The sequence below is a fragment of the Rhinatrema bivittatum genome, chromosome 5 (assembly GCF_901001135.1).
Source record: "Rhinatrema bivittatum chromosome 5, aRhiBiv1.1, whole genome shotgun sequence".
NCBI classification, from domain to species: Eukaryota; Metazoa; Chordata; class Amphibia; order Gymnophiona; family Rhinatrematidae; genus Rhinatrema; species Rhinatrema bivittatum.
In genome coordinates, this window is record NC_042619.1 from 233,248,559 (window position 1) to 233,263,361 (window position 14,803).

Sequence of the window (14,803 nt, forward strand, 5' to 3'; positions counted from 1 at the left end):
GGGTTCCAAGCATTTTTTTGCTTTTTCAGTTGGCACCACAGCAGTGCATGTAAATATAATATACATGTTAGCGATATTTTTACTCAGAAGACTGTACTTTGAATGTTCTTTTTCATGTATTCTAAACAAATAATTTTTAATTTTGAAATTCCTGCATGTGCTTTAAGGTGTTGACTTTGTATCTACTATAAAGAAAGAGCAAATTCTGTGGATGTGCAAGTACTCATGGCTTCGGATGGCCCCCATATTTTCAAAGAGAAATTTCATGGGCAATTTCCCAGCCTTTTATACTGTAAACATTGTATACATCCGATGATACCAAATCCTCTGACCTATCCATAAGATACAGATACAAATATTGAACATGCTCATTATTTCAACATTAGAAACCTAATTTAAACACGGTGAACAGTATTTGATGGGTAGATGTAAAAATATTTTTGTCTTGTTTGTGAGCTTTTTGATGGTTATAAATTTTAATATGTCATTTTGCACCCTACCTAGAACTGCAGATAGAGTGGGTTATACATTTTTATAAATAAGGCTCCTGGCGCCAGGATCCCCATACTGGTTCCAACTCAGCTGGGAGCCCAAAGGAGCAGGAGGAAATTGCTGGGTAAAAATAAAAATAAAATCTCCAAGATTGTAGTGTTGTATGTTGTGTTCTGGTTGAGGCGCACTTTTTCACTTGGTCATAGGTGGCAAATGGTCTGGCTACGGCTCTGGTGATAGCCAATGGTGGAAGCACAGGGTGAAAGGGAAATAGAACCTAAGGTTACTAAGAGCCAAGAGAAACATATAAGTATGAGAAAAAAGAAGTGTGAAGCTTGCTGGGCAGACTGGATGGACCGATTGGTCTTCTTCTGCCGTCATTTCTATGTTCCTATGTATTTTCTGTCCCAGCCAGGTAAATTGCTCAAAGAGCATGCCTTGGGATAGGGCCCAGAACCATATATACACCGCCTCCTGACAAAAGAAGATGACCACAACGTGACCTGATTGTCCATTTGGATCAGGACAGCTCTCTGGGACAAACGATCCCGAAACACCCAGAAAGCATAGTGGATCGCTCGGAACTCCAGGAAGTTGATCTAGCAGTGAGTTTCCTGTGCCGTCCATCGACCCTGTGTACAGAGACTGTCCACATGTGCACCCCCAACCCAGGGTGGATGCATCGGTGGTGAGCACAATCTGGTGCAGGGGAGCTTGAAACAGAAGTCCCCGCTCCAAATTAGAGAGATTTTCCCACCAAGACAGGAAGGCCTGCAGAGGATGCGTGATGCAGACATGTGCGCCAAGGTCCTGGATTGCCTGTAGCCACTGAGCGTGCAGAGTCCACAGAGCACTGCGCATACACAAGGGGCAAATGGGGTAACATGGACAGATACAGCCGTGTGACCCAGAAGATGGAGCAACAGGCGAGTTGAAACCTGACAACTGCAGCAACCCAAACCTGTCAGTGATGCCAGGGCAAGCGAGCTGTGATGGGGCAGAAACACCTTGGCCTGAACCATGTCCAGTCTGGCTCCAATAAAGCCCAGATGTAGAGATGGGCTGAGATGAGAGACATGGGGTAGTTGATGTCAAACACCAGAGTCTGCAGCACATGGGCAGTTAGCATCAGGGAGCAGAGCGCTCCCTGCTGGGTGTTGCTTCTGATTAACCAATCGTCCAAATAGGGAAATACATGCACACCCTGCCGGCACAGGTGAGCCCCCACAACCGCCAGGCACTTGGTGAAGACCTGTGGAGCCAAAGCGAGGCCGAAGAACAACACATGGTATTGGAAATGCTCCTTGCCCATTAGAAAGTGGAGATACTTCCTGTGGCTGGGGAAGATCTCGATGTGGGCATAGGCATCCTTTAGGTCGAGGCAGCAAATCCAGTCTCCTTTTTGCAGGAGAGGGATCAGGGTGCCTAAAGAGACCATCTTGAACTTTTCTCTTTGAAGAAACATGTTCAAGGCCCTCAGATCGAGAATAGGGTGCAGGCCCCCTGTTTTCTTTGGTATCAGGAAGTACAGAGAGTAGAACCCCTGGCCCCGTTGGTGTGTGTGTGGGGGGGGGGGGGGGTGGGGGGGACAGTTTCAACCTCCCCAGCCATTAGTAGGGTGGAGAGCTCTGTCATAAGCCTTTCCGCGGGGATCTCCCTGAAGTTCAGCAGGTACCCTCGGTGAACGATGCAAGAACCCACAGGTCCAACTTAATGCTGGGCCAGAGGTCCGCAAATAGACTTAGCCAGCCCCTGAGGGTATGGCATTCTGGCACATGCTCCCTTGGCCCAAAGTCAAAACCCCATAAGGAGGGCTTTACTGGGGTGGGGGTTGTTGAGGCCTGGGTTTCCACTGTTGACGTGAGTGACCCCAAGAGCTGGCACGTGACGTGCGTGCCAAGAGGAAGGAGGGTAGTACTTTCTCTGGTGGTAAAAGGACTTCCTGGTGCCCTATCATGATGATTTCCTTAATGAGGACAGCGGACCTGAGATACTCGCTGAGAAGTGTTGCAGGGTCTCGTGGTAGTCTTAACTGGGCCATTGCTTCCCTAACTTTATCTCCAAAGAGATTCTCCCCTGTGCAGGGTAAATCCGCCAGCTTCTCCTGGACCTCTAGTCAAAGGTCCAAGGCACAAAACCAGGCCATTCTGCAGGCACCAATGCCCGCTACAGCCACCCTCGCTGCCATTTCAAAAATGTCGTAGGTGGACCGCACCAGGCCTTGCTGCACTACCACCATGAAAGCATCCTGCTGCTGCTGGGGCAGGCACTCTGACAATTCCTAGACCTGCTTCTACAGGTTCTCGTAATATTGGGTCATATACAGTTGGTAGGACTCAATGCAGGCGATGAGCATAGCACCCTAAAAGACGTTCCTACTTAGGGCATCTAAGGCCCTGTGTTCCTGACCTGGCAGGGCAGAGGAGTGGGTGCAAGAGCGCTTGGCCATCTTGAGGGCAGACCCACCACTACAGACTAGTGCGGGAGGTGGTGCCTCTCAAAGCCAGAGGCTTGTTGCACCAAGTAAATGGAGTCTGCCTTCCGACTGACTGGAGGAATGGACACAGGGTGCTCCCAGATCCTAAGAAGTTCCTTGAAGATCTCATGGACTGGGACAGCCATTATCTCCTCTGGGGCATCAACAAACTATAGGACCTCCAGCATTTTGTGCCAAGCATCCTCTTCAGTGAGAAGCTGAAATGGGATGGCCTCAGCCACAGCCCGGACGAAGCCTGCAAAGAAAAGATCCTCTGGGAGAGATAGATGCCGCTCATCTGGCAAAGATGGCTCGGAAAGGTAGTCATCTGAGTGCTCAGAGGAAGACTCGGATGTGTCATCTCCCCAGGGAACATATGGGGGCTCCTCCTCGCTAAGGTCCCTAGAGGATCGGTGTGGAAGGTCCCTGCCCAAGCCTCTCATTTTTGACATGGAGGGCATCATGAGAATCAATGGTCCTGGGGGCATCGACGGCACAGAGATTCCTGATGGTCCGGAAATGGGATAGAGGAACCCCAGCTGCAGCACTAAGGGCCCTGAGGGCTCCATCTGCCGCATGGATTCTTCCTCCTTGGAAGACCTGATAATGGGAACCACTCGGGGGGGGGGGGGGGAGGCATCGGTGGCTGCTGGGGAACCAATGGTCCCCTGGGCACCAGCTCCGTCGGAAGTACACCCAGAAGGACATCTAGATGCTCTAGCAGGGGCGCCAAGAGGGATGGCGCAGGTTCCGGCAGGGGGCCGGTGCAGACGGCAGCTTGATACCCCTCAGGGCTTGAAGCACTGCCTGCTGAACCCTGAGGTCCAACTCTTCCTGAAAGTCTGCTGTAGTTAAGACGGATGGAGGAAGAGGAGGTGGCATCACTAGAGCCACTTCGGAGCCCTGAAGAGGCTCTGTGCCCAGCACCACAGCCAGTGGGGATTGCCTTGGATTCTTGGGTCTGCTAGAGGAGAGTGCCTCTTCTCCACGGGGTTGCTTTTGTGGCAGCACGGCGGCCGCCAATGCCGCACTGGTCCCAGAGCCATGTGCCAACGGTGACTGGTAATGATGCTTGCGGGACTTCCCTCTGTGCTCAGCCCCGTCTTTCCCCGGAGCCGAGGAAGGTGAAAATCCTGATGTCCTTAAGTGCGACGACTTCGAAGATGGCCTATCACCGGCTCGTCTCTCATGAGGGACCCGCCCAGAGGGATAGAGAGGGATGTCATATCTAATGGCTCCCCTTGGCCTCTAGGTGTCGACGCCCCCGATGTTGGAGTAGATGGATCAGACTTTCTGGGAAAAAGCTTTTCCATCTTATCCAGCAGGGCACGACGGCCTTTGGGGGTCATCTGGTCACACAGATGGCACCCTCCAACATCATGCGACGCCCCCCAGGCAGAGAATACAGACTTCATGTGGATCAGTAATCGACATGGTTCGCGGGCACTGGGGTCATCGGCGAAAACTGGACAATGCCATGAAAAATAGTCGGCAAGCGGTCGATGACCGTCTGTCACCGAGAGGCGACTCACTGGGAAAATTTAAACACCTACCGCATGCCGGACGGCACTGACCGAAGAAGAGGAATCTGGTGCAGAGAACATCGAAAAACGACTATGAAATCACTTTGAAAAGGACAAGCTAAGAGCAGAGCTCCACTTCCGCGAGGCAACTACTTCACAGAAAAAAGAGAGACTGAAGAGGGACCCCGCGCGGATAATAGCATGCTGGGCATACTCAGTGTGCCAGTCAAAGTTCTAGAAACTCTGACAAACGATTTCCCGTGAAGGGCGCAATCTAATGATGTCACCCATCTGTGAGGACTACCATCCTGCCTGTCCTAGGAGAAGAGGTGCTACACTGTGCATGAAATGAGCAGCATTTCTGAGAATGCAACCCTGCAAGTTCTGGATTTCGATTTCCTACTTAATTTTCCTCCACAAAATATTGCCTGGTAGATAGCAAAATTGCTTACCTGTAAGAGGTGTTATCCCAGGACAGCAGGATGTAGTCCTCACATATGGGTGACGTCACTGAACGGAGCCCTATCACGGAAAACTTTCTGTCAAAGTTTCTAGAAACTTTTGACTTATTTATTTATTTCATGATTTATTTTTTTTATATACCGCGGCACGTTAATAGCATCACCTCTGTTTACAATAAACAATAAATCAGCAACAAGCTTTACAGTCAATAAGAAATTCAGGTGTACATAAAATATATCAATTAAGAATAAATTAAGAACAAATTAAGAACAATTAACAAATAAACTAATGATAAACATATTCTATAGTAGATGGCGAGTCTAACTGGGAGGAAAGAGCTCGATCAAGTAAAATTTAGCAGCGGGGAATAAATAAATTGGCGTGTGGCATTGGATCAGAGAAACATAAGCAATAATGGCATTTCAGGAAAAGAGATGGTCATTGAGTGTAAGCTTGTTTGAACAGCCAGGTTTTGAGGTTCTGCTTGAATTTCTTATGGCGGGGTTCTAGACGCAGGTCTGTGGGCATTTTGTTCCAGAGGTTTGTTCCCGCAATCGTGAAGGAGTGGTCTCTTGTAGTAATGTGTCTGATGTGTTTAAGGGAAGAAGAAATGAGTTTGGCTTGGTGCATTTTTCTTATTGGTCTCTTTGATGTGCGGAAGATAAAATGATCGGAGAATCACTGCATATCTTGGTTATAAATCGACTTATGAATGAGGGAGAGAACTTTGAATAAAATCCTAGATGCTACAGGCAGCCAGTGAAGGAACATGAGCACTGGTGTGATGTGTTCATGGCGGTGAGTATTAGTAAGTAAGCGTGCTGCAGCATTTTGTAGCATCTGTAATGGTTGTATGGTGTTTTTAGGGAGACCTAGTAGTATGGCATTGCAGTAATCCAATTTTGACAATATTGTAGATTGTAGCACTGTCCGGAAGTCATGTGGATGTAGAAGCGGTTTGATTCTTCTTAGAGTATGTAGCTTGAAGAATCCGTTTTTGATTGTAGCCGTGATGAATTTCTTTAATGAGAAATGATTGTCGATGATAACGCCAAGGTTGCGGACTTGCTGTAAGTTGAGAGAGTCCGAAGGTGAATGTAGGTTAGGGTTAGAGGAGATGTTATTGTGTGATGTGATGATGAGGAGCTCTGTCTTGGTTGTGTTTATTGCTAGGAAGTTTTCAGTAAGTAGTTTTTTTTTTATTTCCACCAGAGCAGAATCCCAGATTTTTAGAGCATTAGATAGGGAATCGTTGATGGGGATGAGGATCTGTACATCATCTGCGTATATGAAATATGGGAGATCCAGTTTCACCAGAAGTTGACAGAGGGGAGATAAGTATATGTTGAACAGTGTAGATGAAAGAGAGGATCCTTGTGGAACACCTTGTGCTAGTTTTCTGGGTTTCGAAACATGGCAGTCTATTTTAACACTGTATGTCCTGTCCATCAGAAAAGATTGGAGCCAGCATAGGGCAGTGCCTGTAATGCCAATTTGCGATAGGCGGGAAAGGAGGGTATTGTGGTCGACAGTGTCAAATGCAGAAGAAATATCAAGAAGAGCCAGTAAGTAAGAATGACCAGTATCGAGGGGTTTTAGTATAGACTCTGAGAGAGATACTAGGAGGGTTTCTGTACTATGGTTCTTACGGAAGCCATATTGTGATGGGAAGAGTAATAGATTTTCGTCTAGAAAGTCTGTGAGTTGCTTGTTGATGACTTTCTCCATGATTTTGGACAAGAAAGGGAGATTCGATACTGGACGATAGTTGGCAGGTTCTGAGGGATCCAGGTCAGATTTTTTGAGTGTGGGCTTTATAATTGCGTGCTTGAGTTGCGTTGGAAAAATACCAGACAATATAGATTTGTTGATAATGTTAGTAATGGGAGAGGCAATTCTTGTAGGAATGGAGAGTAGTGTTTTTGTTGGTATGATATCAATCGGGTGCATGGCTGGTTTGATTTTCTTGAGGATCACTTCAATTTCTGATGCTGTTGTTGTTTCGAAGTTTGAGAGTGTGGCTGAGGTGATTATGGTGTTAGTGGTCGTAAGGGAAACTGATGGAGAGGGATTAGTAAAGCGAGCCATATTAGCAACCTTGTCGTGGAAGTAGGTAGCTAGCTTCTCACATTTGTTGTCATCCTCGTTGTCTGGGTTGATGTTAGAGATCTGTATTTTAGTAGTTGTGCTGGATCTTGGTTTCTACGCCATTTTGACTGGCACACTGAGCATGCCCAGCATGCCATTATCCCTCGAGTCACAGGGGTCTCCCTTCAGTCTCGTTTGTAGCAATGAGTGTTAGTGAAAAATAAAATAATAAAACGTTTTGGATCCAACTCTGCGGGCTGGCAGGTGGGTTTCGTGAGGACTACATCCAGCTGTCCTGGGATAACACCTATTACAGGTAAGCAATTTTGCTTTATCCCAGGACAAGCAGGATGTTAGTCCTCACATATGGGTGATTAGCAAGCTACAGGCTGAGTCATGTTTGTAGTGGACCAATAGCATACAACTTGTTCAACAGGCACAACAACTGGTGTACTGTTGGGAAAATTGAGGCAGCCTGAAATCACAGCAGGTTGGACGTGGAGAGAGTTGGGATTATACTGGAAATAAGTTCTTTAAGACAGATTGTCCAAAGGCTGAATCTTGTTGTCCTTCCTTGTCCAAACAGTAATGAGCTGCAAATGTGTGAAGAGAGCTCCATGTTGCAGCTTTGCAGATGACAGCAATTGGAACAGTACGATAGTGTGCTACTGAAGTTGCCATTGCTCTTGAGTGTGCTTTTACTCGTCCCTGGAGAAAAGGGCCTGCTTTTTCATAGCAGAAGTCTATACAGTCTGCTAGCCAGTTAGAGAGTGTTTGTTTGCCCACTGCCAAACCCGGTTTGTTCTTGTCAAAAGAAACAAAGAGCTGGGTGGATTTTCCATAGACTTTAGTGCGGTCTAGATAATACGCTAGCGCACGTTTACAGTCCAAGGTGTGTAAAATTATTTCGCCTTGATGTGCGTGAGGTCTTGGAAAGAATGTGGGCAAATTTATAGACTGATTCAAGTGGAAGTCAGTAACCACCTTGGGAAGGAATTTAGGGTGAGTATGGAATACCACTCTGTCATGTAGGAACCTGATATAGGTTGAGTATGTTACAAGTGCTTCTACCTCACTAACTCTTCTAGCAGATGTAATAGCTACTAGGAAGATAACTTTCCATGTTAGAAATTTAACATCACATGAATCTATGGGCTCAAAAGGAGAACGCATGAGCCTTGCTAGTACTAAATTAAGGTGCCATTCTGTGACTGGTGGCTGCAAAGCGGGTTTAAGTTGAATTAAACCTCTCAAACCTACTGACAAGGGGTTGCGCTAATATCGGGGCATCCCCATCTCCCTTGTGGTAAGCTGAGATAGCACTCAGGTGTACCCTTACCAACGAAATCTGGAGACCAGAGTCTGAAAAGTGCCAGAGATAGTCTAATAAAGTTGACGTGGGGCAGGAAAAGGGGGCAATACTTTTCTGCGTGCAATACGTGGTGAATCTTTTCCACTTACAATGATAGGATTTTCGTGTGGAAGGCTTCCGTGAAGCTACAAGCACTTGAGAGACATTAGTTGAAAGATTGAGTGGTTGCAGGATCAAGCTTTCAACATCCAGGCTGTGAGGGATAGGGTCTGAAGGTTGGGATGGCACAACCTGCCCTGGTCCTGAGTTATGAGAGTGGGTGCTGAGCCCAGGCGAATTGGTTATCTGATCGATAAGTTGAGAAGTATGGGAAACCACACATGTCGAGGCCAATAAGGGACTATGAGTATCATTGACCCCATGTCCTGTTGTTGCTTCATTAGAGTTTTTGTTATGAGTGATATCGAAGGATATGCGTACAGGAGGCCTGAGTTCCGGGGGCGAGCAAAGGCGTCCATGGCTAACTGGTTTCTCTGCTTGTATAGGGAGCAGAATCTGTCCACTTTGTAATTCAGTTCGGATGCAAAAAGGTCTATTGTTGGTTGATCCCAATGTTGAAAGATTCTGGTCATTACCGCTGGATCCAAGGACCACTTGTGGGGATGGAACTGATGACTGAGGCGATCTGCAACTACGTTGTGTATGCCTGCTAGGTAAGTGGCCTGGAGAAACATGGAATGTGTTAGTGCCCATTCCCAAATCTAAGCAGCTTCCTGGCAAAGGAAATAAGAACCTGTATGTCCCCTGTTTGTTCAGGTACCACATGGCAACTGTGTTGTCTGTCTGTCTGAGAACAGTTTTGTGTGAAAGGCAGTCATTGAATGCATATAGAGCATAACGTATAGCTCGCTCTAGGAAGTTTATTTGAAATGTTTCTTCGAGTCTGAAAATTGTCTACATGTGCTCCCCAACCTAAGGTGGATGCATCTGTAGTTAAGGTCACTTGTGGAACTGGTTGCTGAAACGGTAGACCTGTTAGCAAGTTGCTCGTATTCGTCCACCAGAGGAGTAATGAACGTAACTGGTGGGTTATGTGAATTGGAGACAACAGTGGTTGAATGGCTTGGAGCCACTGTGATCTCAAAGTCAATTGCATTACTCTCATGGCTAATCTGGCCATAGGGGTGACATGGAATGTGGAAGACATGTGGCCCAGCAGAGTTAGAAACTGATGGGCCGTAGCCGTTTTTGCGCGCAGAGATTTCGCTAATTTGGAAAGTGTGTCTGAGCGGTCTTTTGGTAGGAAGGCTTTTGACACGGTGGTGTTCAATTCTGCTCTGATGAAATGTAGAAGGCGAGATGGTATGAGATGGGATTTCTGGTAATTGATGAGAAATCCCAACGAGTGAAGCAGATTGATTGTGAGTTTGAGAGAGTCGAGAGCTCCTTGTTTCGACTGGTTTTTTTTATGAGCTAGTTGTCCAGATAAGGAAAGATGTGTATGCTTTTCTTGCGTAAATGGGCCGCTGCTACCGCTAGGCACTTTGTAAATACTCGGGGTGCCGATGCAAGTCCAAAAGGCAGAACCTGGTATTGAAAGTGTTGATGACCCACCAGGAAACGCAGGAACTTGCGATGAGGGAATATTGGAATGTGAGTGTAAGCGTCTTGAAGATCCAGAGAACAGAGCCAATCTCCTGCTTGAAGAAGAAGCAGCATGGTGCCTAGGGACACCATCCTGAATTTTTCTTTCCGTAGAAATTTGTTGAGATTTCGGAGGTCTAAGATAGGTTGTGGTCCTCCTGTTTTCTTTGGAATGGGAAAATAGCGGGAGTAGAATCCTCTGCCCTGCTGAGGTCGGGGAACTGGTTCCATGGCCCTGGCTCTCAGCAGGGTGGATAATTATGTTTGCAAAAGATTGGTATGATCTTGTGTATTCAGAGGGAGTTTGGTGAGGAATCTCTGGGTACTGTGAGAAAATCCAGATGGTAACCTTGTTTCACAATGGATAGTACCCAATGATCTGTTGTGATATTTTCCCAATTGGGTAGAAAGAATGAGATTCGGTCTCCAACTGGTAAGTGCTGGACTGGGTTCCTGGAGTAGCTGCTGCTCTCTGGAAAGCTTTCAAAACCCCGATACCGGGCCTGTCTGCGGGGGAGGTTAAGGTCTAGATGCCTTTGGTTGCCTGGACTGACCTCTTTGGGATGGCCTTGTTGCCCTACCACGAGGTATTGTTGGATAAAACCTTAATGGTCTATAATAAAGGTTTTCTAGTATCTTTCCTGTTTGTTCGCCTTACAGAAGATGGGAGTTTCTGTAGATACAATGGAAAGCTGGCACAGAGTTTCATTATGGTCCTTTAATTGTGCAACAGCATCTTGCACCTTTTCTCCAAAAAGTTTGTCAACAGTGCAAGGGAGGTCTGCTAATTTCTCCTGAATTTCAGGCCAGAGATCAGATGCCTTTAGCCAGGCCCATCTTCTTGCGCTAATACCTGTCGCTGCCATCCTAGAAGATGTCTCGAAACAGTCATAGGCTGCACGTACCTCATATGTTTACCTGCTTCTAGGCCCTTATAAATTATAGAATTGAAGGAATCTTGGTGTTGCTGAGGCAGAGATTCAGACAGTTCTTGTATCTGTTTCCATAAGTTTCGTTGGTATTGCGTCATGTATAATTGGTATGATGCAATTCTAGAAACAAGCATGGAACCTTCAAACATCTTTCTTCCCTGAGTATCCAGAAATTTCTGCTCCTTGCCAAGAGGTGTGGATGAATGTGGACGGATTCTTTTTTGTCTTTTTTGGGCGGACTCAACCACCACAGATTGGTGTGGGAGCTGAGGCTTTTGAAAGCCTGGTATGTGTTGGACTAAGTATGTAGCGTCCGTCCACTTGTTCACTGGTGGAATTGAACAAAGATGTTCCCATAATCTATGCTGAAGATCAACTAGGACTTCATGGACTGGGATGGCAAGTACTTCCGGGGGGGGGGGGATCTACAAACTGTAGAACCTGCAGAGTTTTATGTCTTGTATCTTCTTCAGTTAATAACTGGATTGGAATTGTATAAGACACTTCCTTGTCAAAATTGGAAAAGGAGAGGTCCTCTGGAGGTGACTTTCTCCTCTCTTCTGGTGGAGATGGGTCAGATAACACATCTTCAGAGGAGGAATCGGTATCCACATCCTACCAGGTATCCGATGAGGGATGATGTGGAGGAGTGGAATGTGGAGGAGTGGAATGAGGAGGAAGAAATGGCATCGAAGGATGTAAAGGCATTGGTGGTTTAGGATGAGGCATCGGTGGCATCGATGGAGGTGGCTGCGGAATCGATGGCACCAATGGAATAGTCTGAAGCCTCGGTTGAGAGATACCCAATGGCCCTGGTATTGGCTCAGGCAATAGTAAAGGTAAAACCTGAGGCTTCATCCTCCGAAGAACCGGGAATTGGTATCGGTGTCATTGGTTTCGATGGTTGCATCGGCAGGGCACCAATCAAGGCATTGATTCCTTCGAGTAATGGTGTAAACACTGATGGCTCCGGTGTCTGTGTCGGTGCTGGCATCGGCACTGGTGGATGGAGATCCCGAAGAGATTGGACTACTGCCTGGCGGATGAACCTGTCCAGTTCCTCCCTTATAGCTGGTGAGATCAGAGCAGCTATAGGGGGGGGTAGCAGAGAAGGCAGAGCCTGCTCTTCCACAGATCCCGATATCGGTGGGGATCGCCTTGGATTAAGAGGCATCGAAGGCATAGATGGCTCCTCTGCCCGAACTCTCTTCTGTGGTGGCTCGATGGTTATCGGAGCCATCCCGGGAATCGAGCCGACATCGGGCGTGGAAATCCGTCAATGCCGGTGCCGATGTTTCTCTCGGTGCTCTGTACCTTTCTTTTCCAACACCGAAGTTGATTTTATCGAGGACCGTGATGGCGTCGGGGACGGGTAGTCACCACTTCATTCACGCCGCTTGGTTTTAATGACTATTTCTTTAGCCTCTCCTGCCCGCGACGACTGCGTCAACGTCGAGGTCAATGGAAGAAGTTGAACATGGAAAAGGCTTTCCATCTTTCCCAGACAGGCCCATCTGCCTTTAGCCGTCATTTCGGCACATTGAGGGCATGCAGTTAAACTATGTCCCGGCACAAACAAAGGACACACTTGACATGGGGGTCAGTAACTGACATTGTCTGAGGACAATTTGGGCATTTTTTGAACCCGGTTGCCATTACAAATAATTGTTTGAAGGCCGGACAGCCGTCAACAACCTTCTGGCAACAAAACCTGATGGAAAGGTATCAACCACAAAAGGGTTTACTCACCAATCAATGTAAAAATGGGAGATCCCTATGAAGGGGAAAAATTGAGAATTTTTTTGAACTTTTTCCATGAGGAAAAAATGTGTGACGTACCACACAGGGCTCCTTAACTGCGAAGCTAACTGCAGTGCGGAAAAAAGAAGACTGAAGGGAGATCCCTGTGGCTCAAGGGATAATGGCATGCTCGGTGGGCCAGTCAAAAGTTTCTAGAAATTTTGACAAACGTTTTCTGCGTTAGGGCTCCGTCCAGTGACGTCACCCATATGTGAGGACTATCTTCCTGCTTGCCCTGGGATAAATTAATGTACTATAATTTAACTAGGTCTCACTTACCTAAAATAAGAGGCAGGTGGTACCTTGTGCACTAATACATACTGAGGCATGAGCTTTTGGGGATAGAGTTCACGTCATCAGATGCATGAAGCATAGTGCAGGAGGTGGGTACCTTCTCTTTGTTCTGTATCATCTTCTCCCCTCTCCCACCTCCATATATTTTACTCACCTCTTGCACTACATTTCATGTATCAAAGTAGACTCTGTCCTCAAAAGCTCATGCCTCAATAAATTAGTCTACAAGGTGCCACCAACCTTTTGTCATGTTTGCTACACGAGACTAACACGGCTATCCCTCTAAAGATCTGATATACCTAAGGAATTTTAAAGCTGAAAAACTTGTGGGGGAAAAATAAAGAATCAAAAAGACAAACACACCTAATACGAACATAAAAATTAGATTATGGAGATATAAAATGTCTCACCATTTTTGCTCTAAAATTCTTAAGGAAAAACAAGATTCTAAACTACATACTAAAGTGTTTATTCTAAAATCACATACCTGAGTCGTTAGAGGTTGTTGGATCTGGTCAGTGTAAGATAAGGCAGAAACCTGTTGGTCATTTAAGTTCTGCTGGCGACGGTCACTATACTGATGTGAGTGCGGCATCTGTCCAGCCATTTGGAGGCCAGCAGCATGGAATGAAAACGATGGTGCAAGCCGTACAGATGAAGGTTTGCATGCTGAAGTCTCGCCGCCTAGAAAAATATTGTAAGATTTCAGAAAAACACAATCTATGCAACATTTCAGCTCCTTCTCATATCTATGTTTCTCCTGTTTTCTCTCAACATATCTTAGGTTACATATCTTTCTCAACCCCTTTCCAATATGGACATAAAAACATTATAATATGTGAACTAAAACTGCACACCAATCCACAAAATACTCAATAAGAAAAACTGTTGCACTGGCAATTCTTCAACTTGCTAGCTGAAAAACATCAGATGAATGTAGAAAAACAAAATCATCAGCTATACTACAATTTATTCCCTCATGATGCTATTGCCAATTTTAAAACAGCGTTTTAATGTAGCAACAAAAAAGCTAAGTGATTCAGTGTGAATGCACAATACCTCAAGAAAGGACCTTAGTAGTCCTAAAAGCTTACCTTTTTAAAAACATTACTTACCCATATCAAGATTATATCTAGCCAAATACTTTGCTGGTTTTCTTTCAATTAATTTATTTTTTGTTAAACTAATATGGTACCTTCTGTTTTCTATTACATTGCAACTACTTCAACCTAGAATAAACTGAGAACTCTATTTTCCTTTCTGACAACTGAACCCATTGCTTAATCTTCTTAGAATTAAAAACATAAAAAAATGTTGGAGTGAGAGACTTGTAAAATATCCAGAATACCACAAAATTTAACCAAGGAAAGTTTTAGCCTTGGGTAGGTTTTTTGTACTATATAATACAGTACACTAACAGGTAAACATTCAACTTATGTACAGAGCCTTGGACGATTTATCTAAACTGGTAAGGCGGTTTATAAATTTGAATTAAATAAATAAATATGTAGTTGAAAAATAGTACTCTGCATGATTTACAAGCTCTTCCAAATGTTAACCACTGCAGAGAAAGCAAAACTAGTTTCCCTAAACAAAGGCAAATATTGTGGCATTCTACTCTTCACTCATTTCTTTTAAAGGACATTATACCATATTTTAACATCTTTATCAATACACTGATGAGTTGTGAGGATGCCTTGCCCCTGGAAGTACCTTGGAAAAACAATAACAAAATTAAAAAGAACCAAAAGAAAGAATTGCAATAAATATAATTATTAAC

General features: G+C 45.5%; 1 protein-coding gene across 4 annotated transcripts in view; it reads right to left on the reverse strand.

Annotated features, from left to right (window-relative positions):
* Nucleotides 1-14,803, reverse strand: part of DYRK1A (dual specificity tyrosine phosphorylation regulated kinase 1A) — a 696,908-nt gene that overhangs the window by 342,335 nt on the left and 339,770 nt on the right. For 2 of the 4 annotated variants that reach the window (XM_029603453.1, XM_029603452.1), the window contains one exon: nt 13,511-13,707. In XM_029603453.1, the coding sequence (XP_029459313.1) occupies nt 13,511-13,707 (197 nt within the window). Of the gene's footprint in view, nt 1-13,510; nt 13,708-14,803 lie in introns of those variants that run through there. The other 2 variants (XM_029603455.1, XM_029603454.1) reach the window with 2 other exon arrangements.